At 40.2% G+C, this 24,204-nt stretch overlaps 2 protein-coding genes and 1 pseudogene across 5 annotated transcripts in view; 2 read left to right on the plus strand and 1 right to left on the minus strand.

Annotated features, from left to right (window-relative positions):
* The window catches only part of pdxdc1 (pyridoxal-dependent decarboxylase domain containing 1), a 74,026-nt gene extending 71,754 nt beyond the window's left edge, over window positions 1-2,272 (plus strand). For all 3 annotated transcript variants that reach the window (XM_072268832.1, XM_072268829.1, XM_072268831.1), the window contains 2 exons: window positions 1,032-1,136; window positions 1,521-2,272. In XM_072268832.1, the coding sequence (XP_072124933.1) occupies window positions 1,032-1,136; window positions 1,521-1,825 (410 nt within the window). In that variant the 3' untranslated portion in view covers window positions 1,826-2,272. The remainder of the gene's footprint in view (window positions 1-1,031; window positions 1,137-1,520) is intronic.
* ntan1 (N-terminal asparagine amidase) lies at window positions 586-23,815 on the minus strand. 2 transcript variants are annotated; one of them, XM_072268837.1, is made up of 10 exons: window positions 23,657-23,813; window positions 18,262-18,364; window positions 17,170-17,235; window positions 16,427-16,535; window positions 11,305-11,378; window positions 5,814-5,867; window positions 5,020-5,073; window positions 3,263-3,360; window positions 3,044-3,157; window positions 586-2,955 (listed from the first exon to the last, which is right to left on the minus strand). In XM_072268837.1, exons 1-10 carry the CDS (start codon window positions 23,735-23,737, stop codon window positions 2,785-2,787), a joined length of 924 nt encoding a protein of 307 aa, XP_072124938.1. In that variant the 5' UTR covers window positions 23,738-23,813; the 3' UTR covers window positions 586-2,784. The 2 variants fall into 2 exon arrangements, with proteins under 2 accessions (XP_072124938.1, XP_072124939.1); XM_072268838.1 differs by lacking the exon at window positions 5,020-5,073 and having other exon boundaries at window positions 23,657-23,815.
* LOC140203508 (U4 spliceosomal RNA) lies at window positions 1,218-1,348 on the plus strand (annotated as a pseudogene).
* Window positions 23,816-24,204: the final 389 nt, after the last annotated feature.

Genomic DNA, 24,204 nt, shown 5'->3' on the forward strand with positions numbered 1-24,204 from the left:
ATATTTTAACAATGGTTCTAAGCAAGTTCATTTAAAGTGAATAATGGTTCTGATCCAATATAATTTTACTTCTGAGGAAGTTCAGGGATTTTGACTGGGTGATGATGATGGTTATATTTCCAAGTACAGATAATGTGGTGGAGTATAACTTGCAGATGTGATGTCCTTGTCAATCTAAATGGTGGTGGTCGTCATGTGCTTGGGAGACAATAGATTCCATTTTGCCTGTGTTTTATACTCAGTATTGGTGGGTGCCATCCTTGCCATCAAATAAGGAGATTCTATTCCAGAGTTAACCAAGAGAATTAATTGTAGGGGCTCTGGCTAATTTTTCTCCACCCCTGCATTTGGTTTGTTGTTACATTTGGAAGGGAAGTGGAAGATTAATCAGGTGAAGTTCCTGAAGTTGAACTTCAGTGTATGTTACAGTACTAGTTTCCACCAACTGTACCAATTTAAGATAAAGTGCAATCCAACCATCAGTTCCACCATTTTGCAATCTGACTGGTGTAGGGGATCTCCCCTAGCAAATTGATGCCATCCATCTTTAAGCATTATTTCAACATGAGGCAAATACAACAGAGCATTTTTTCATCGGTACAAGATGGCACTTTATTTTAATAACAGGACAGAATCCTCAGTACAGATTAAAATGTTAAATGAGTACATATATATATTGCTGAATATGCATCATATGCTAAAATAAGTATTTTTTAGTAAATCTCTATTTAAATGCTAAAAATCATTCTTACTTGTAGTTGAGCACAAGTTTGATTGAAATGTTGTAAAATCAGTGTGGTGTTTGTTAATTTTCCATGCTATTTGTAAAACCTCAGGTTTTACAATTTCTGCTGTTTGACATTTTAGTTCATTTTCCCTTCTAAAGCATCATCAGTTTTTTAAGAAGTGTTAACCACTGCTGATTGGTGCATTTCACCTCAATAAATGGATATCCAATTTTTAATAATCTAGCTAGAAAGTTATCTTTGAACTTGTATAGTAACATTTTTTTCTTTTTCTTGGTTTTGCAGGTTTACTGGAGTCAACAGAGAATGTGCTTGCAACAAAAGCCCAGACTTCTCAAGGAACCCCACCTGCAACACCCACAGTTGTTCACACTAAACATAAATTACCAGGTGTGTTTTTGGTTTTCATATTCTTAATGAGTTTGTTAGCTCTACGGATCATTTCTTCATCTTAAATAAGTGTGATTCTTCAGCTTTGCACAGTGGCAGTATCGTAGCCGATGAGGTTTACCTGAGGTGTCATTATTGCTTATTGAAGACTTTTCTCAATACCCCACTATGATGACTTGAAAAATGTGTGATTCTGAAAGTAAAATCATTGGAACAATGAAGCCAACATAAAACAAAAATATAGAAATTGGGGGGGGGGGGGGGAGAGGAACTGCAATTGCTCAAAAGTTGATGTATTGTTATTAGTCAATACCTATTCAAATCTTTAAACTGATTAAGTTACTAGTATCAATGACAGACATGTTATGTAACTTGTGCCTTTAGGACAGAAAATGTTTCGAAGGTCATCCAAGACTTCTGCTTCAGATATGATCAGTGAAACTTCTTCAGTGAGTCACACAGAGGAAGTGGGGGAATCCAAAGTCAAGCATGAAGAAACCAGACTTGACTTTGAAAATGATGTTCACAAAGCCTCTGAATCTTCTGCTCAGCTGAATGTTAACTTGGACCTTCCTTCAGACTGTGACCCAGAAAAAACTGATACAAGTGGTATCAACATACCAGTGGTTCACCCAAGCTCTGTACCAACAGAAGCTGATGAAGGTGTGGAGGAAGAAAGTCTTAGATAAAACAACTAAAAACACCCTTTTTTTTTTAGCAGTAAGACCTCAAATTGGGAAAAATGGATTCTAAGTGAACTGTGCCATATAATACAGTATGACACTACTGTTAAATGCCTTTAATTAGGATTTGCACATGACTGTGACATGACTAGGAATTTCATGTTTCCCCATTGGAAGTTTGATTTTAACTCTAGTGGAGGCAGGGAAGTGGGGTGAATCTTAAGTGCAATTGTTCTGTTTTCTGTAAAGTGCTAAGAAACTGATACTTTCCTTCCTACATTGCAGTAGAATGAAGTATGCTAATTTCCTTATGAATAGGTTAAATTGTAATTATTTTAAAAATTAAAACTATTGCTGTTAATTTTGCACATGGGTAATTTTTGTCCTTTAACTGTATATTCTCTCTGTACATCTTAATTTAAAAATAAAGCCTATGCTTGAATGTAATTTAAGCTTCAAGCAAATATTGGTGTTTGGATTTTTAGTTCACAAAAATCAATTAAATTATTTGAATGAAATTGAGGTTTATTTGGGGAAAAATGCAGTGTTTATGGTTTTAAAGGTATTGATATCTGCTATTCTGTCCCTCTGCACATTGAATGTGAAGATTTCTGTCACCACAATATTCTGTGGAAAGGTTCAAATAATTTAGGTGTTTAAGAAGACTGATGGGGGGAGGGGGGTAAGAGTTCAGGAATAATTCAAAAGGCTATACCTCACAAAATCAAACTTATTATAGATGGCATCAATAAAATGATTGCAGTATTTTCACACGGACCCTCTTCCAATCTGTCACAACTTCAAAGAACCGCAGCAGAGTGTTTTGTGATATTGTCATTGACGAAATTCCTACAGCCTAACATGTTAATTGAATGGAAATATCAGTTTGAATGGTCAAGCCTTCAAGTTCAACACTTTTAATGATTAGAAGGAATAACAACATTTAGGGGTAAATGGTACAAACTTCAGCTAGCATAATGGAGCCTCCGCCAAACACCATCTGCAGTTTTTTTGTAGTTCCTGGGCTTGCTGTTTGGAAATGGTGCCTCTTCTGGAACAGCGCTTAGGAATTTTAAAACATTCTTCCAGTGCTTTATGAAGTGTGGTGGTTCAACCAGCGGGGATGTTGAAAAATACTTAAAGAAATATTCAAAATTAAGTGATTAGAGATAAAAAGAAATACTTGATACAATTTACTACTTTCTGATGAGTAACTTACTTTACCTCTAACAGCACATGATCAGGCTGCTGCAACCAGAATTTGGCATGTGGAAATGGCTTCCACTCATATGGTTCAATCTGCAATTCTTCCACTTTTGAATCATAAATTGACATCATCTGCAAGGATGAAACAAACACAAGGTCATTTCTACATTGCCACATCAGCTCTGTGGTTTAAAGTAACATGAAAATGACAGCTTTTGAGGCAACTTTGAAGCTTACCGGACCTGCCAGAAAAGTCCGAGCAGAACGAATATCCTCATCTGGACCCCTCTCTGGGAAGGTTGCTTGAAAGATATCACCAGTTTTCACATCTACAGCTGATGAATAATTAAATATACAGTAACAATTAATTTCATTAATTTAAGCAGCCCTAGGCAATTAATACAGCAAGACAGCATTTCATACTGATAGACATTCTGCATGTGTGGCGCGTGGCCAAGTGGTTAGGGCATTGGACTGGCGATCTGAAGGTCCTGGGTTCGAGCCTTGGCTGAGGCAGCGTGTGTGTCCTTCAGCAAGGCACTTAACCACACAATGCTCTGGTCTACCCAACTGAGAATGGATACTGGCAAAAATGCTGGGGGTTAACCTCATGATAGATGGGCGTCCTATTGGGGGTGAGGGGGAGAGAAGAGGAGTCTCATACTCTCAGTTGCTTCACGCCACAGAAACCGCCTGATGGGGCATAAGGCTTATGCCAGACTTGAGTATTTAAAACACATTCTGAATGGATACTTTAAAAACTTTTGTTTTCCCCCTTCCCCTAATCTAAAGAGCCCATAATCAGTCACTTTACATACTTGTATGATATTTGTGGAACCAACAATATAAATAGCTCATTGCCACGTTGGACTGTGAATTACTCCAAGTTAGATTTTCACCAATTGCTTTGATCAAGTGAAAAAACAACAGATCAAATATTGGATTCCAGTTAATTGGGCCATCTGCTTAATTCAGACAAACATTTTTCTAACCAACATCAGTCACGTGCATGTCATTAGCCGTTAGACACTACATCATACCTAGAGGGAACAGTTTAAGACTGTGAGTGTGTGTCCAGAAACAAAGATTTTTGTCACAGATAATAAGTAATAAACAGATAATTCCAAACTGTTTTGCTCTCTGCTGTTTCAGCTGCAGAGATGCCAGATACGGCCTTGAGATGCCAGAAATGGCTGGAAGTGAAAATGAAATGATTTCACTACTTTAAGCTAGGAATTACAAAGAATTAAGATATTGACAATCATCTTGAATGTTACTAAAATGAAGATTTGGAAAATGCAATTGTCAAAAGTACTGTTTGAAGGCAATCCTCTATCTGCATTGATTTTGTTCATTTACAGTCAAAAGAACACATCAGCATTCAGTGAACTCTGCTGCTGAAAAACATTAGGAACTAACAGTTTTATAGCACTGTAGTTTTGGTAATGTTCTAATTTATACTGTAATTCATTTAAATACACAACTGTTACTCAGTTAAATGGTACTTTGTCTTTTTTTAAAAAAATACCTTTTTAACTTTTCATGAAACTTTGGCTAATTGGAGCAGCCACTTAATTGGGCCTAAATGTCCTGGTCCCAATATGTCCCAATTAACCAGAATCCATTGTACTTCCCTTTAACGAGGCTGTCCGGCCATGTGAATATTCTCAAAATTGTGGTTTGTATTCTGTATTATAGGAATAAAAGATGATCAACTTGGAACACTTCCAAACCAATATTTGATTATATTTATTCAAATGCAAAGCAAATAGGTTTTGCCTGCTATGGACAAACAACCTGGCAATATTCAGGATGGAGTTGAGAGAACATTCACTTGGATAAGGGCTTCCGTGACTCAGAACCATTTCACAGCAGAAATTGGCTGGTCCAGTGGATTGACAAAAATAAGTACTCCGGATGCAGGAGTGATTTGGATATTTCAAATTGTAAACATGAAATTATGGTAAAACAGAAAAATGCAACAAAATATTCACCTATTCCATATATCACAGGCCAGTGAGTATTTTGCTGCTTCACATCATTAAGCTCTACAAAAGAAAATGTTTCAAGAAGGTTATTTTATGCCATTGTCACTTGCTCTTCAGTTAGTTTAGAAGTGAGGTACAGGGATCAGAAATTGAAACAATTTGCATACAATGTACATTTCATGCATTAAGAATGAACTTCACAACAAATGCAAATACTGTGCCCTAAAATATAGGCAATTTACAAATGTAGAGCTGACAAGCTGCACATTACTAGGTCCAACTGGTTGCAATCTGCCATAATTAGTTGGCACAGGTGGTTGTGGAGGCCAGGTCACTGGGTGCGTTTAAGGCGGAGATTAGTCAGGGTGTAAAAGGTTATGGGGAGAAGGCAGAAGAATGGGATTAAGAGGGAAATGGATCAGCTATCATGAAATGGTGATGAGGCTCAATTATTCATGAAGGGCAAGAACTAGCATGTGGCAAAGGAAAGAAAAAAATTGTATCTCTGCTCCAGCACAAATAGACTCGAAACAGTTGAGATGCAGTAAGCTAGAGCTAGTAATGGAATTCAATGATCCTGCAGAGCCTAAAGGGGTTTCAAAACATGACAATGCAGTTTGATTAACATGTGGGAGGCAGAGTACCTTTCTGCAAAAGTCAGTGGGTTTCTGTTGACATTAAATGTAGAAAATATAAAAAACATTGCTTAGGCAATTTTGTTTAAAAGGAATCCACATAAAACGGTCAAATTCTAATTCCCCCATCCTTAATGCAAATAACTTAAGGAAAACAACTTTTACCTGTTACACAGTAGGTTTCTAAATGAATCTTCTCTGACTGACTGTTCAAAGCTTCTGCAAACGGATACAAGGTATATGACATTAAACAAAATGCTGACTTTTTGGTTTGCAGATACCCGATTTACTGCTAACAGATTTTGATACAAGTCAGGATAACCAGGTGCCAAACTTCACTGTCAAATTAGTGATAAGACAAACATCAGCTGGGTATAGAATAGGCATTTCTATCAATAATTCTAGAGAGTTTACAAGATTAGACTTGCTACTGACACTGATGCGCATTTTCTAAAAGCTTAGGATATATAATTCTTAAAAGTACTTGGCCAGCATAATTAATAAATTCTGACAAAATAGTTACCAGACTGTGTTGCATAGCACAGTGACTTTTTTTTAATTTTTTTTTAAATGGAAAGTCTGTTCATTAGTTTTAGAACAAGATTTTCTCTGGCATAGCTGAATCTTACAGACCAGGAGCTAACTTTTGCCACAAAATGGAACCATTCAGCCCATAGGGTGAATGCTGGTCCCCACCATAGCAATCCCATCCAGGAGTTCCCAACCTTTTTTTTTACACCACGGACCCCTACCATTAACCAAAGGGTTTGGGAACTCCAAGTTGGTAACTCCTGCCATTTTCCCCCCTCTTGCAAGTCATCTTATTCCCATTTTTGGTTTCTTTGCCATTTACCTACACCAGAGTACAATTTACAGTAGCTGATTAACATGTCAGCATGTATGAGAGAAAGATCAGAGCACATTATGATTGGGAGAGCATTCAAACCCCCCAAATAAGCAGCATCTGGAGGTCAGGATCAAATGAGAACATCTCCCTCGTGTCCATTAATTTACCCAGATTCTACTACTACCCAACGACACAAGGGATAAGGATACCCACCAACCTGCTGAGTTCCTCCAGCAATGTGTGTACTGCTCTGGATTTCCAGAATCTCTTGTGTTTATATTAGCTAGTTAACATATCAGTACGTCATTGGTATATGGGAGGAAAATGGAGCAACTGATCAGACAGAACATAAAAATTTAACAGGTATAACAACAAAGGTCAAACATCAATAAGTTTTACAACTTGCAAAACTGGTCTTACTCCTTTCCATGTAATTTTATTTCTTTACCACGGGACTATATTCTTTTCTCACTGAGCATCAAATTCCTTAAACAACAGGAATTCTGCAGATGCTGGAAATTCAAGCAACACACATCAAAGTTGCTGGTGAACGCAGCAGGCCAGGCAGCATCTCTAGGAAGAGGTACAGTCGACGTTTCAGGCAGAGACCCTTCGTCAGGACTAACTGAAGGAAGAGTAAGAGATTTGAAAGTGGGAAGGGGAGGGGGAGCTCCGAAATGATAGGAGAAGACAGGAGGGGGAGGGATGGAGCCAAGAGCTGGACAGGTGATTGGCAAAAGGGATATGAGAGGATCATGGGACAGGAGGTCTGGGAAGAAAGACAAGGAAGGGGGGAACCAGAGAATGGGCAAGGGGTATATTCAGAGGGACAGGGGGAGAAAAAGGAGAGTGAGAGAAAGAATGTGTGTATAAAAATAAATAACAGACGGGGTACAAGGGGGAGGTGGGGCATTAGCGGAAGTTAGAGAAGTCGATGTTCATGCCATCAGGTTGGAGGCTACCCATACCATTCCACATCCCATTCCCATTCTGACATGTCTATCCACGGCCTCCTCTACTGTAAAGATGAAGCTACACTCAGGTTGGAGGAACAACATCTTATATTCCGTCTGGGTAGCCTCCAACCTGATGGCATGAACATCGATTTCTCTAACTTCCGCTAATGCCCCACCTCCCCCATCGTACCCCGTCTTATTTATTTTTATACACACATTCTTTCTCTCACTCTTTTTCTCTCTCTGTCCCTCTGAATATACCCCTTGCCCATCCTCTGGTCCCCCCCCACCTTGTCTTTCTTCCCGGACCTCCTGTCCCATGATCCTCTCATATCCTTTTTACCAATCACCTGCCAGCTCTTGGCTCCATCCCTCCCCCTCCTGTCTTCTCCTATAATTTTGGATCTCCCCCTCCCCTTCCCACTTTCAAATCCCTTACTCACTCTTCCTTCAGTTAGTCCTGACGAAGGGTCTCGGCCTGAAACATCGACTGTACCTCTTCCTAGAGATGCTGCCTGGCCTGCTGCGTTCACCAGCAACTTTGATGTGTGTTGATCAAATTCCTTCCTATTTTATGTACCAGTTACTTCCATTTGCTCCAATAATTCCCACCTTCTTTCATTCAATCACTTTATAACCACCTCAAAGGCATGCCATTTCTGCTTCCTCATCCCTGTTCGCTGGCGGCTCCCCTCAAGTATTAGCACCAGTGCAATATTTCGCACATGATAAAATACCATGCACAAAGACTTTACCCAAATCGCGATCATCTCATTAGTTACAAACAATTCCCTAAGCTGCCACTTGAATTCAGATAATACCTGCCGTAGAAGAACCTGGCCTGATTGGAGTCATGGAGTCAAAGAGAACTACAGCACAAAAACAGGCCTTTCAACCCATCTAGTCCATTTATACCCCTCATTTTTTGTATACCTCTATCAAATCTCCCCTCGTTATTTTCTGGCAAAGTCCTAACCTATTCAACCTTTCCCTGTAACTCAGGTACTCAAGACCTGGCAACATCCTTGTAAATTTTCCTTAGCACTTTCAATTTTATTGACATCTTCCCTATAGGTAGGTGACAAGAACTGCACATAATACTCCAAATTAGGCCTCATCAACATCTTATACAACTTCAACATAACATCCCAACTCCTGTTCTCAATACTTTGATTTACAAAGGCAGATATGCCAAACAGCTCTTTTTACGACTCTGTCTACCTGTTAAGTGCAGCAAGTTGACTCGGGTCTTCTGCAATGTCTCCAAAGGTATTGCTGTCAGTTATCTGCAAAGCTTCTTTTTATACATTTTTCTATCTCTCAGATATCAATTACTATTATTATAAAAGTCAGCTCCTTTATATGCATGTACATTTTTAAACTTCAAATTCCTGTTGGCACCATTCCATAAAGATTTTAATCACCATTTCTGTGACATCCAGGTTTGCATCTCTACAGTTTACCAAACTGTCTATAAATTCCACAATGTCACAGGATGTTTCTATCAGAACATTCTCGTCTGTTTTCCTGTCCTTCCCCTCACAGAACTATATTGGCACAACTCTCAGGCATCGATAACTTGAACAGACTTCAAATTGCTTCATTAGTTCCTTACTGCTCACCATAGGTAGGATTAAATTAATTTGCAGATCTTCAATGATATACAAGCAAAATACAAAGCCACAGGAGATATTAATGCGCTTCCTAATGATAAAGAAACCACCAGTAATCACGTTATCTTGTGTTGCTGAAACTTCCAAAAGCTCAAATGGTAATACCCCAAAGGATATTGATGCAGATACAACTTCTGAATCAATGTTAGTGGAAAGCCCATTCCAAGTTTCTTAAACCAGAAAGCAATCTTTACTCACATAGCAAGACACAAATTAACTATCTCCCTCTATTTAGTCAAGGACAGACACTCCAAAATTGAATAGTGAAAACATTCTGCTTTTATCTAAACTACAGTATCAATTCAAGTTAAAGTTTAACCCAGAATGGGAGGTGGGACAACTTGTTTATTGTAACAAGGAAAAATGAGTGGTAGAAAAGTGGTTTATGCAAATGTACTTTCAAGCCATTCATTGTCATGAGATATTTTTGAACCATAAATGTCATAGCATATAAAATATTATGAATAAGAGGAAAATAAAAGAGTTATTGAGGAGAGCCAAAAGAAATAAGAGTTCAGAAAGGCAAAGTGATTAATGTGGGCAATGAGAGACTTATACATTTGCCAGATTCATATTCCACAACAAATTTCGCACCCTCAGTAAACTCTTGTTTATTAAAACTGTAAAGCTCCGCTATATTGGCTCGTATATGTCTAGAGGAAATCCCGCCCGGCGCCCGCCTGGACGCTCCCCGCTTGGTCGGTTGCTGTACCACTGCCACACAAATCGGTCCCAAACATCAATCATCAGCCAGCACACACAGTACGTTGTACCAAGTACACTTTATAGATATTACTCAGTCTATGAAATTAATATCAGTTCGATACAGAAAAGGAAGTAATGGAAAAAGGTGCCAGACTTATCAAAGTTCAAGGTCTTCGTGCACAAGTTGGAGCTCAGAAAGTTCTTCGGAACCACCCGGACCCCGTCGACTCGCGGTTCGGGATCACCCGGAGTGATCGATTGGTGCCTTCCCGCACGTCCGTCATCCTCCCCGTCTCTCGTCCAACGCCCCGCCAAAAACCCCGTCCACAGTCATATGAGACAGCATTATCACCCCAAGAAATGATAACATGAACACCCACTAGCTAATAGCACCCTGCTGTCTGTACTAACCCAAGCAAATGTCTGGCTAGAGACTTTCTCAGCATCTAACATAACATAGAAGCCATTTTAACCCACATACACAGCAGTTTAAAAGATTAACATAACAAAGAAGCCATTTTAAATTTAACATACAAAGAAGAAACCCCGTACAAGAACACTACTGCATGTATCTGAACTTCCCATTAAGCCATCAACTGTTTATTGGCCTTCATTGGCCCAAAACCTCGACTTCAAAATTCTTATTGTATTGAAGCTCCTCCAACACCTTGCAGCAAAAGCACCCCGTGCCCTCCAATCATTAATGAGTCCAACCCTGCCAGTCATATGCTCCCTACACTGGGATTCTAGCAAATCTTCTGAATCAAGTAAAATAAACATAATATATCCACCAACTGCAGAACTGATCACCCCTTGAAAACAATGGATCTTGCACTGTTCTTCATTTGAATTTAGTAAACTGTTTAACAATTAGCTGCATCTCGTCCTCAAGGGAAACAAGAAATCTCATCCAGCTGACTCATTGAAAGTAGACACAGTGAACAAAATAACAAGATCTTGTTGTACCAGTACAAATTGTTATATAACACCATTAACAAAAGAAACATCATACAACAACATCTACATTCAAAAATAAATTCAAAGTTGCTTTTGAATGCAAAAAGCTTGATCAAGAAAGTATTTACAGAAGCTGCTCAAGGAATGGAGAATTCCAGAAGTTTGAGGTCAGTCAGAAGATAGTGACAAACTGAACTAGGAAATTGGGACTGTACAAGAGACTAGAACTGGAGGAATGCATCTCAGAGATTACGAAATGGAGAGAATTTAAAAATCACTCACATTATACACACCCCTCCTGGAAAATTTACTTTCTTAGTAATGGTGGTCCATTTGAAACAAACATAACAAATACAAGACCAAAGACAAAAGATACTAAACTATCAGCATTTTTAAAACAACAATTTTGATCATGTATTGGTTGTCCTTTCTCATTTTCCACCACAGATGTTCTAGCATTGTACATATGTGCATGTGAAACTAAAATTCCAGTAGTAAACTAACAGATTAATACCTACCAAGCAGTTCTAGGGTGAGCTTCTGAGATAGGTACCCTTCATCCATGAAACCTCCTACAAGGTGAACTTCATATCTAAAAACACAAAATTACACCATTTCAATGAGAACTTCTGGAAGGAAATACTTAACTAATTTAGAAATTAGTGGATTAATGGAAGTTTTACAGTTTTTCCCCCAGTCATACCAGTTCCTAGACAAAAGCACAAGAGGAGAAGAGGAAACTGGGAAGTTTTTATCTCAGAATACACGTTTGGGAATGTTGGCTAGTCCTGGTGGCATCTGGGAGACCCCAAACAATCCATCCTACTACTCTAGTTGCAATCCCCTCAACAGCAATCTAAAACTTGGCAGCCTCTGATAATCTAAAAAAAATAGAAAAATGCTCAGTTGGCCAGGGTGCATCCATGGAGAAATGTTTAGTGTTTCAAGTTAAAAGACCATCCTCAGAGCTGTGAAAAGTTAGAAAGAAGACAAGTCACAGAAAACATACAGGGAGAACAAAAGAGAAGTTTTGCTGGTTTAGATCAAAAGGAGATTAATTAACTTTAAATTATCAGAAAGGAAGGGGGAGATGTAATGCTGGAAGTGTAAAACAAGACTATACATTGAGAAAAAGATTGGGAGAAACAGTGAATGAGTGGCTGAAGGATTAGTGACGGATGGAGGCTTTCAATTTCTGCGTCAATAAGACTGCTCGTGGAAGGTTGGGCTTGTGTAAACTGAACAAATTGTACCAGAGCTGTAGGAAGGTTTGTTCACGTGATTGGGAAAGGATTATACCAATTAGACAAAGGAATGGAGCACAGACTATAGAACAGGGTGTGATACAGTGAAATGTTGAAAGAAAACCAAGTCAATCATTAGGTGAAGCAAACAGGGGTGGAATAAGCTAAATGGGAGAAATGCAAGACTAGATTACATTTGTTATAATAAAGGCTCTGGCTGTTGAGGCAGATAAATGCAAGAGTTCCAATCAACTCACAGGAATACATTGCTGTCAAGCCAAGATGATGGGCTAGTAATTCAACATTCCAGGATATAGAATTTTCACAGGTGACAATGGCATGTGTAAAAGAGGATGTGGCATTACTGTATGATCAAGTTCCAAGGGAGGATGTCTTAGAAGGCTCTTCAAATGAAATCATATGGGTGGAACAGGAATCTGAAGGAGGCAATCATTTTGCTGGGGCTTCACTATGGGCCCTCTCAACAGTCAGGAGACAAGAGAACATGTAAATAATTCAGGGATACAAAAATTTTAAGTTCAAGTAGATGATTGCAACTTCCCAAATATCAACTAAAACTTTGATGTGCAGGCTTGGGGGCTGGGTTGTGGTATTTTTCAAATACATCCACGAGCATTTTTTTTCTGGCCAATCCAACTAGAGAAAGTTGCAGTACTAGACACAATTTTAGGAAATGCAGCTGAGTGAGTGGGGTGCATTTCAGATACAGTGATCATAACTCTGCAAGTTTCAGGGTTGTTATGGAAAAGGGCCAAGAATGGTCTGGAAATTAAGCTTGTGGATTGGGAAGCGGCAGGAGGGTGGGAGATAGGGATGGAGCCACCTTCAATATCGTAAGACAGGACCTGGCAAAGGCATACAGGGATCACTAAGTCTAGCATTTAAACGTGAAACAGTGAGAATGCCAGACCAATGAGTTCCCATGAGGGTGAAATGAAAGGAGAGCAAACTCAGCCTGACCCACTCAGTCCTTCCAACATTTTCTGCTTTCATTTCAGATTTACAGCACCTGCAATTATTCTTTTTGCATTCCAAATAATACAAATAAGGTCACCGCATTACCTAGAAAGCATGTTTGGCTCCCCAGGTGGCAGGAAAATGGAAAGTAAAAGGGCAAGCCCTGCCACTGCACGAGAGGAAGACACGAGCTAGGGAGCTGGAGATGAACCAAGGCATCCTGGAGGGAGTGGTCCCTTTGGAACGCTGATAGTGAAGGGAAGGAGGTACCATCTTGAGGATTCAAGAAATATGTTGAACAAAGAAACAAGTGGGGTGGAAGATGAGAAAAAGGGGAACTTTATTATCAGTAAACAGAAACTCTGTGCCCATTATGAAAGAGGAATCATATCCTGATAAAAGTTCCAGACCTGAAACATTAGTTATTTCTTGTTCCACAATGCTGCCCAATTTATTTAGTATTTCCAGTGTCTTCTGATTTTCCCTCTTATTTTTTAGAACCTCATTGTTCTGAGCAGAGTGGGGGGGTGGGATTGTAAATATATTTGAGAATCTTGGAGGCAGATACAGGGTCAAAAGACATTTTTAAAATAATAGATATGATGGAGGTGGAGAAAAAGGGAGAATGGAAGATAGATCTTGCAGGAAACAAGGTTAGATAAAATGCAGTCAAGATAATTGTGCAAGCCCACTGGCTCACAGCCAACGTTCTTGTGCCAACTCCTCTCCTGAAACAGACACAGACGTTGAAAAAATATTGGACATTGCATATGACAAAATTGGAAATTAACAGCAAAGTTCATAAATTACTCAATTTCAACTTGAAATCAGAATTCACTATTACAAGACCATAAGATATAGGAGCAGAAGTAGGCCAATCGGCCCATCGAGTCTGCTCCACCATTCAATCATGGGCTGATCCAATTCTCCCAGTCATCCCCACTCCCCTGCCTTCTTGGCTAATCAAGAACCCATCTATCTCTGCCTTAAATGCACCCAATGACTTGGCCTCCACAGCCATCCGTGGCAACAAATTCCACAGATTTACCACATTGTTATATCAATGTAACATAAAAATAGGGGAGACCACCCCCCACAATCAACATGTGGAATCAAAATAAGGTTTGTTCCACATATCTCACATTGAAAAATTCTATGGGCTGCCACGGATATGGTGTTACTTGAAGGAAGCAAGAGGGATTAACGGAGAATTGATTCAATGTGAGAAAAAAAAAATGTTCAGCCAGGCAAAAGAGAAGGCAGTGGTCTCCTTTCCTTAGGGAGAAACAAGGCCTTCAAAATCATCTGACACATTTTCCCAAGACTATCTTAACAATAAGGGTAAAGCACTTCTATAGCATGTGCATGTCCCACACCAATGAACGCCATTAGTATTGTTTGTTCATTATGCGCTATGTCCTATGACATGGGCGATCATGGCTTTTCCGTGGCCATGGTTGTTCTTGGCAAATTTTTCTACAGTAGTTTGCCATTGCTTTCTGGGAAGTGTCTTTACAAGAGGGGTGACCCTATCCTTGATCAGTACTCTTCAGGGATTGTCTGCCTGGCATCAGCAGTCACATAACCAGGGCTCGTGATGGCACCAGCTGCTCACACGACCATCCACACCCCCCATGGCTTGACATGACCTTACTGGGGGGCTAGGCAGGTGGTACACCTTGCCCAATGGTGACCTGCAGGCTAGCCAATGGAAGGAGCGCTTTATACCTGCTTTGGTAGAGCCATATCTACACCCCGTTACCCAACTGTTTGTATATGCATTGATTTTTGTACCCATTGGAAGATTATTTTTGTCGCATGTACATCAAAACATACAGTGAAATGTGTCATTTACGTCACTGACTAACACAGTCTGTTCTCTAATGCAGTCTGGGAAGTGTATACATTTAGTGTTACACTGAATTACTGCTGCATTTGCAATGACAAGTTTAAAAACAGAAATGCTCAGGCAGGAGGCAGCCTGCAAATGTTCCTATGCTTCTGGCACCAACATAGTATGCTCTCAATTTACTAAACCTAACCCATACGTCTTTGGCATATGGGAGGAAACCAGGGCACCCCAGAAACTCACTCAGTCAAGGGCAGAACGTACAAACTTCTTACAGACAGCACAGGAACTGAACCCTGATTTTACAGCTAAGATCGTAAAGCTTTATGTTAATTGCTATGTGACTGTCCAAAAGCAGTCTGTCAAATGTTTGCATTTTAGTACCAAATTAATGCTAAATTTGCAAAGACAAGTTTAAACAAAACAGTGAAACATAAAGCAAGGATAAAAATCTTAAACGACTTTGACTCTTTAATATCAAAAGATAAGACAATTTGCTGTTCAGTCTAGCTCCTGAAAATCCTTCAGACCTTTAAAATCACACCATATTCCCTGACTAAATTCTAAAGAGGAAAGAAGAAAACCGGGAAATATATCAGAATAACAGATAATTACAGAAACATAAATACATGTGCAAAACATTTGGATACCTGCCAGTCCTGGCGATGAGTGGCCACTGTCTTTAACTGAGGGTGTTCCAAGCATTCCTACACCTTCCCTTGTCAAAATGTACCAAGACCTCTCCAGAACAACAGGTCAAAGGAAAAATAATGCAAGTGCTGAAAATCTGAATAATAATAATTAAATCTGAATTGTAGTCAGCTATGGAGGGGAATAAACAATTGATGTTCTGGACCGACACCTTTCATCATTAGTGGAAAGGAACATTTAGCAGACCAGGAGCTGCTACAACCAGAGACACAGACTTAACCTTCATGCCAAATTGCAACATTTCTATTTCTGAACATGACTATTCGCTCCTGCTCCAAAACCATATGGTGTGAGTGGATAGATCAAGAATTGGGTATTATGAAAACCCATCTGGAGCCAACCACATTTATACTTTTCTCCCTCCCCAAGCCTACACGTCACACTTATTGCTGTGGAAATGTCATTGACCCGGAATTATTTCTCTCCTAGTGGATGCCATCTACTCTGCTGAACGACCCCAGCACTTGTTTTAATTTCAGATTTTCAGCATCTGCAGGTTTTGTTTTTGCTCTTCAATTAACAATTACAGGTCGACCTTCACTAATCTAACTACCTGTAATCCAGTTCCTTTGATAATCCGGCACTCATTATGCTTAATGTGATCCTTCTGTAATTCGGCATTTTTTTAGATTATGAGGACACACAGTCCTCTTTTATTGTCATTTAGTAATGCATGCATTAAGAAATGATACAATGTTTTCCCAGAATGATATCAGAATGATTTCACTAATCCAGCACTCCTCAGGTCCCAATAGTGCCGGATTAGTGAAGGTCAACCTGTACTTACTGTTTTGAGATCCTGTAAATAAAAATATAAAATTTGCCATTATTTTCATTTTTCATGTACTGAGACCATACCTCCCATGGCTGAATCCATCTGACAAGGACTTGACAGCATTTAGCATTTTGGACACACACACTGCTGTATCCATTCCATCACAGTGTCCCAAAGCTGTAGCTCCACACCCTAAAAAAAACATAAGTAAGAAAGAAATAGACCAGATAACTCATCAACTTTAACACACCAGTCACCCTCAGCTTCCCATTAATCCAAAAACCTAACCATCTCAGTCTCAAATACATCCCATGATTCAGCCTCCACAGCCCGCAGCAATAGAAAACTCCATAAATTACCCGACAGATAATTAAATTCCTCTTCATGTATCCAATGGGTCCACCTCCTATTCAGAAAGAACAGGTTTCTGCTCTCCCACATTGTTGACAATCGAATTCCAGTTCTTACTTAGAGTGAGACCTTCGTCTTTATCAAAATTCTTTTCCTCTAGTTTTATTTTCACTGGCTTCCTTTACCAGGCAGTTCCAAAAACCACTGGTGCAGCACAGTAGTTTTGTGCCATTCAAGTCAATTCTATGGTCGTTGCAGTGTTCAGTGACCACCGATTCAGACCACGACCATAAGACACAGGAGCAGAATTAGGCCATTCAGCCCATTGAGTCTGCTCCACCATTCCATCAGGGCTGATCCCAGATCCCACTCAACCCCATACACTGCCTTCTCGATACCTCTGGACAACCCAAACAGGCACAATGCTGTATGTTCACATAGCTCATTTAAACTCCTGTACAACTTCCCTCGTTACCTGTGTGCCGCAGAGTCACCATATGGCAAGTAGTTGCATCTTCTGTTCCAAGTATAGATACAGAGCCTGTGGTCAAAATATCAGAATCAGGTTTAGTATCACTGGCATATGTCAAGAAATTTGTTGTTTTGCAGCAGCAGTACATAATAGAATTATAAATTACAATAACATGTCAAAACCTTTGCTTCATACTAGAGAATAAGAATACTTTTAAGCAGCTCTTAATTGGCCCTCCTAAGCAGCTAGGAGTTTCTATTTCTTTTCTTAAACATTTTGGGACAGTGGGTTAGAACTTAGCTTTTATACACAACAGAACAAAGATCTCCACTGCTCAAAGTCCATTGTTCCGCACCTGACACAATGCTACATTAAAATGATGCACTCGGACTGCAGAGCAACACAATTACATACCGGTAACTAAAAAAATATTCTAATGTTTAAAAAAAAAAGCATGCACGAATGGGAAGTCATTAGGAAGAAGATTTAGCAGCCCTAGAATAGTAATGAATTTCCAGGTCTTAAACTTTATTTTGAGAAGTGGAAGATGTCCATGTGTGTATACGATTCACATCAGAAAGCCACTTTACACCAGCACCAGTATTGACAGAGCAAAGGTTTAGGGACAAGAGCAAAGAAGTTCCAAGATGTTTGGAGATCAGTCTCTGCTGCAAAAACTTGGGCCATAGAATACTAATATACACACACATCTATATCACCAGTGTGATGGTCTGTCGGACAATTCTGAAGTTGTGGACCATATGAAACCAGGATTGTTCTTTACTCTTCAAACAAAAATTACAAATCTTTCCCGACGGAACCTGACATTGTGAAGTGAACCGAAAAGGAGAATAAGAGTGAATAAACATAGTGATGGATGTGACTATTAGCCGAATTAATTGTATAGCAAGCTTAAAGAGCAATTGTTCCGAGATAGCATTGCTTAGCTAGTAAGGAGTCATATGCTTGGGATGGTTAAAAAAAAACTTAAATCTATTAGATCTGATTCTTAAAGTAATTCGCAGCAATAAGAGAATGCGGATGGTCAAGTAGATTCTTGTAACCATCTTTAGAAAGTGAAATGTTGATGCTTACCATCCTGAGGAGTTGTTGCTGCAAATTCCCTTTGCTGAATATATAGAAGACCTTTAGAGTCCACCTTGACAGCTGGTTTTGATTTCAAAGTTTCTGCACCTTCCTGCACAAGATAAAAGCATCAGATTTTTTTGAAACATAAATTTACCTTAAGTTGCACAAAATAACTGCACTTCTTGTCAAGATGTCCATTTCTTCATAAATTACAACAACTCTTACTTTAATTGCAATACTGTGGAAACTGCAGGTTCCACCACAATTGGTTAAACTATCTGAGCTATTGCTGTTGTTGGGGTCTCTGGTTTCCGTCTCAGCTTTTCCCGGGATCTCGGATCTACCTCTCAACCAGTCCTAAACCCCAAACTCTACAGTAGACTCCACAAACTGAACAATTACACCCTTGCCTGGAGTAATGAACGGTGGTGCACCAAGCGATATGTAATGAAATTAAAACTCAGAAGTTACTAAGGTAACACACGCCAAAGCTATGATGCAATGGCAAGATTTAAATGTTCTAAAATAAGTCATAAAATGTAATTCAACCTGATACCTACCCTCCACCCCCTCCAGCAAGCAGAGCGAGTTTTATTTAATACATTATTATAATTCAGTAAAAGTATTTTCCTGCAATTTTGCTGGTCTAGTTTGTAAGTCTGCCACAACTTTATAAAATTCACTCCACAGTTAGGGCAGGAAAGCCCTTAATGACCAGATTATAGGGTAGTTTCAAGGTATGAATGTTCTTTTCCAATCAGCAATGAAATATTTCACTAACCTATTGATCCACTTTCTTTAATAATGATTTAACCAAATTAATACCAGAAAAGTGGATAAATACAACATCTTGAGATAATAAGATTTTGACCCTTTAAAGTCTGTTAGTATTTAGATTGCTCTCAACACAGAGCAGAGTTTATTCAAAGTCATGCTTGTTCAGAGAGGAGCTCACACTAAGGATGCATGCTATGCTTGGTAATCATGACTGAACCTCTTATTCCTGATATCAGAAATCTGCCATAATGCAAGTTCCATATGTAATTATCCCACTAGATATCAAAGTTCAAAGTAAAGTTAATATCAATGTATATGTCACCACATACTACACCAAGATTAAGAAATGCAATAGAATCAATGAAGAACTACACACAAAGACTGACAAACAAACAACTTGCAAGAGACAATCTGTGCAAATATAAAAATAGTAATAATAATATAAATAAATAATACCAAGAACCAAAAGTTGTAGAGTCCTTGAAAGTGAGTCGAGAGGTTGTGGGATTAGTTCAGGTGAGTGATCCATGCTGGTTTAAAAATAATAACTGTTCCTGATCCTACAGGAAGTAGTGGATATGGCCCAGTCCATCACATCAAAGCCCTCCCCACCACTGAGTACACCTACAAGAAGCGTTGTCGCAGAAAAGTAGCATTTATCATCAGGGACCCCGACTACCCAGTCATGCACTCTTCTTGTTGCTGCCATCAGGAATGTGGCACAGGAGCCTCAGGACTCCTGAGGACATTTTCAGAAGGCCTTTGACAAGGTGCCAAACGAGGCTACTTAACAAGATAAAAGCCCATGGAATTACGGGAAAGTTACATACGTGGATAGTTTGGCAGGAAACAGAGTGGGAATAAAGGGATCCTATTCTGATTGGCTGCCAGTTACCAGTGGTGTTCCACAGGGGTCCGTGTTGGGGCCGCTTCTTTTTACATTGTACATCAACGATTTGGATTATGGAATAGATGGCTTTGTGGCTAAGTTTGCTGACGATACAAAGATAGGTGGAGGGGTCGGTAGTGCTGAGGAAATGGAGAGTCTGCAGAGAGACTTGGATAGATTGGAAGAATGGGCAAAGAAGTGGCAAATGAAATACAATGTTGTAAAGTGTATGGTTATGCACTTTGGCAGAAGAAATAAACAGGCAGACTATTATTTAAATGGGGAGAGAATTCAAAGTTCTGAGATGCCACAAGACTTGGGAGTCCTCGTACAGGATACCCTTAAGGTTAACCTCCAGGTTGAGTCGGTGGTGAAGAAGTCAAATGCAATGTTGGCATTCATTTCTAGAGGAATAGAGTATAGGAGCAGGAATGTGATGTTGAGACTCTATAAGGCACTGGTGAGACCTCACTTGGACTACTGTGGGCAGTTTTGGTCTCCTTATTTAAGAAAGGATGTGCTAACATTGGAGAAGGTACAGAGAAGATTCACTAGAATGATTCCGGGAATGAGAGGGCTGACATATGAGCAACGTTTGTCCGCTCTTGGACCGTATTCCTTGGAGTTTAGAGGAATGAGGGGAGACCTCAGAAACATTTCGAATGTTGAAAGGCATGGACAGAGTGGATGTGGCAAAGTTGTTTCCCATGATGGGGGAGTCTAGTACGAGAGGGCATGACTTAAGGATTGAAGGGTGCCCGTTCAGAACAGAGATGCGAACAAATTTTTTTAGCCAGAGGGTGGTGAATCTATGGAATTTGTTGCCACGAGTGGCAGTGGAGGTCAATTCATTGGGTGTATTTAAGGCAGAAACTGATAGGTATCTGAGTAGCCAGGGCATCGAAGGTTATGGTGAGAAGGCGGGGGAGTGGGACTAAATGGGAGAATGGATCAGCTCATGATAAAATGGTGCAGCAGACTCGATGGGCCGAATAGCTGACTTCTGCTCCTTTGTCTTATGGTCTAACTCACCACCAGGTTCAAGAACAGTTTCTTTCTTCCTTTTAGCATTTGCAGAGTTTGCTGTCTTTTGCACACTGTTGGTGCAGTCTTTCATCGATTCAATTATGTTTATTAATCTATTATGGATTTACTGAGTATGCCCAAAAGAAAATGAATCTTTGATCATAAATTTACTGTGAACTTTGAACCTGAGGATCCTGCACCTCCTTCCTAATGGCAGCAGCAAGAACAGTAGCTTCACTGTGGCAGGGCTCCTTGTAGATGTGCTCAATGGCGGGGAAGGCGTTTCCTGTGATGGACTGGGCTGCACCCACTATTTCTGTAGGCCCTTCCTTTCTTGGTCATTGTTGTTTCCATATCAGGCTGTGATGTAACCAGTCAGAACAGTGTCCATCGATAAAAGTTGTCACAGCTTTAGACAATTTGGAATAAACACACCAAGTTCAATGCGTGATTGCCCGGACCTCTGAGGTTCAATGCCTGTTCTGTTCCAAGTTGCTGATGGTTATCAAAACTGCAAGTGCCAAGAAAGGAATGGTCAGCATTTTCAATCTTGCTTACAGTCTAGTGCTGCCCACTGAAATAGTCACATGTTTAAGATAACTGAAAATATTACAAAAACAGCAAAACATGTGTTAATAGCAAACATTCAGAATTACGAACCATTTAGAAAAAACCTTCACACCACTGTTAGAATCAGCAATTTCCAAATTCTGATTTATGAAACAGTATATCACAGCCAAGTACAATAAAACCCAATCAGTGATGTCCAAAGAGCTAAAACATACCTTTGGAAGGACAAACTCCAAGGCAGAGTACAAAGTAAATGGCAGGATACTTGGTAGTGTGGAGGAGCAGAGGGATCTGGGGGTACATGTCCACAGATCCCTGAAAGTTGCCTCACAGGTGGATAGGGTAGTTAAGAAAGCTTATGGGGTGTTAGCTTTCATAAGTCGAAGGATAGAGTTTAAGAGTCGCAATGTAATGATGCAGCTCTATAAAACTCTGGTTAGGCCACAATTGGAGTACTGTGTCCAGTTCTGGTCGCCTCACTATATAGGAAGGATGTGGAAGCATTGGAAAGGGTACAGAGGAGATTTACCAGGATGCTGCCTGGTTTAGAGTGTATGCATTATGATCAGAGATTAAGGGAGGTAGGGCTTTACTCTTTGGAGAGGAGGAGGATGAGAGGAGATATGATAGAGGTGTACAAAATAATAAGAGGAATAGATAGAGTGGATAGCCAGTGCCTCTTCCCCAGGACACCACTGCTCAATACAAGAGGACATGGCTTTAAGGTAAGGGGTGGGAAGTTCAAGGGGAATATTAGAGGAAGGTTTTTTTAATCAGAGAGTGGTTGGTGCGTGGAATGCACTGCCTGAGTCAGTGATGGAGGCTGATACACTAGTGAAGTTTAAGAGACTACTAGACAGGTATACAGAGGAATTTAAGGTGGGGGGTTATAAAGGAGACAGGGTTTGAGGGTCAGCACAACATTGTGGGCCAAATGGCCTGTAATCTGCTGTACTATTCTATGTTCTATATACCTTTCTTGTCCTTCCTTTCCCTTCACCCAAGGTCCAAAGTACCCATTCAATGTAAAGCAAAGGGTTGATATTGTACATCACCACTGGGTCAGCAAGAATGTCTTTGAACTTCTGGTAACCACCTCTCAACACTCTAGTCCCACTAACTTTGGTCTTTTATTCTGTTCCAATTAACCTTTGAACAAGCTCAAGAAACATCTTCTGAATCGCCATTAGATGTCCCCATCAAATTGAACAATTTCAGATACCCAGCCATTCCAGTCTTGTATCTCCCATTTTCAGAACTCAGATTCTCCTACCCCCAATTCCCCCTTTCTTTCTTAATAGTTCAGGTCATAATATCCCTGTAAATTATCCATATTGTAAGGTGGTTGGGGAGAAGGGGGAAGAAAGAGAATCAAAATAGGCAGGTAAGAAAGAACAAGTTACGGGAAAGTAAGTGACGAATAGGACTAATGGAGTTGCCTCCAGTCAGCATAAACTCATTGAGCCAAAGCTTCTCTTTCTAATGCCACAAGAAAATAGGGCAATACGATGTGGATGTCGCTTATTAACACACTCTCTCTCTCTTCGGTTGTCCATCGAAATCCGATGACAACGTCCACTTCTTTGACGGCGAGATCTTTGATGACTGTACAGTCCTATCCTGGACCCACAAGCTCTATTGCAGGTGGGACATGTATATGTAGTAGCGGTGGCAACCATGGCTGCATTTCTCCTGGCTCTCTTCTGCTGTCTTCTGGTTGTTCTTTCCATCTCCTACACGGCTATCGACACGTAGTACGGTCAGCAGCAACATCCTCCAGGTCCTCGGGTCCGATCTTGCACTTCCTTAAAGCATTGTTATTAACACAAGGCACCCCAAAGCACTCGGGGAAAAAAAGCTAACCGGGAAAAGTGTTTCCTTTCGAAATGGGTAAATCAGCTAGTTTGTACACAAACAAGCTGACAAAAAAATAAGTAACAGGAAGATGTTTCATTTTGTGAGGCTAAAGGTTAAACGTTGCCATTAAAGAGCAAGAACACAGCGAGTGCATTCGCCCAAGCCGCCGACTGAGAGCTTCTCCCTTCAGTTGCCGGCTCTCTCGCCTTCTTCCCCGCTCAGCTAAACGGGCAGGTAAGTGAGCCAAAGCGCACGGCACCTAGACGGAAAGCACTCACTCACCTTTAACTTGGAATAACGCTCAATGAACTCCCTAGTGGACGAAGGTAAGCTTATGGGTTGGTCGTTGAGAAGAAGCGGCATCTTGCAGCTCTGTAGTCCCCTGCCCCGCCGCCACCAGTCAGCTACGTCGCTCCAGCTGCATTGCTTTATGGGAATTGTAGGCACCTCCCCTCTCAGACGTACTAATGGGCAGGGAAGGCGTCGGTGACAAATGCTAAATCCCACGATGTACGGCAGCACCCCAGCTCTCCCTACTGTTCGTGTACTGCAGTGCTAGTTCAGAAGTTCGCTACGTGTGGAAGTCTCTCTTCCTTAGTTTTATAGCTAAGTTTCCTCCTGTGGAAATATACCGATTCCTCCATTACTAACGCAAGAGATGACTAAAGTACTTTGACAACAGACTAATGTGGTACATCACGCATTTCTTTGCAAAAATATGGTAATGGTTTTGAGAATGTTTTTTTAACCGTGTCTAATAATTTACGCTGTAGAGAAAATGCATTAACTGTACATATCGTTTTTGCTGCACATTGTAATATTGGCTGCCT

The sequence above is a fragment of the Mobula birostris genome, chromosome 9 (assembly GCF_030028105.1).
Source record: "Mobula birostris isolate sMobBir1 chromosome 9, sMobBir1.hap1, whole genome shotgun sequence".
NCBI classification, from domain to species: Eukaryota; Metazoa; Chordata; class Chondrichthyes; order Myliobatiformes; family Myliobatidae; genus Mobula; species Mobula birostris.

Coding starts and splice junctions, on each gene's coding strand:
- ntan1 (XM_072268837.1), bottom strand. CDS start 23,737: ATGCCGCTTCTTCTCAACGACCAACCCATAAGCTTACCTTCGTCCACT. Junction 16,536..17,169: donor GGTGACTCTGCGGCACACAG/GTAACGAGGGAA, acceptor TGTTTTTTTTAG/GGTGTGGAGCTACAGCTTTG. Junction 2,956..3,043: donor CTGATCATGTGCTGTTAGAG/GTAAAGTAAGTT, acceptor TATTTCTTTAAG/TATTTTTCAACATCCCCGCT.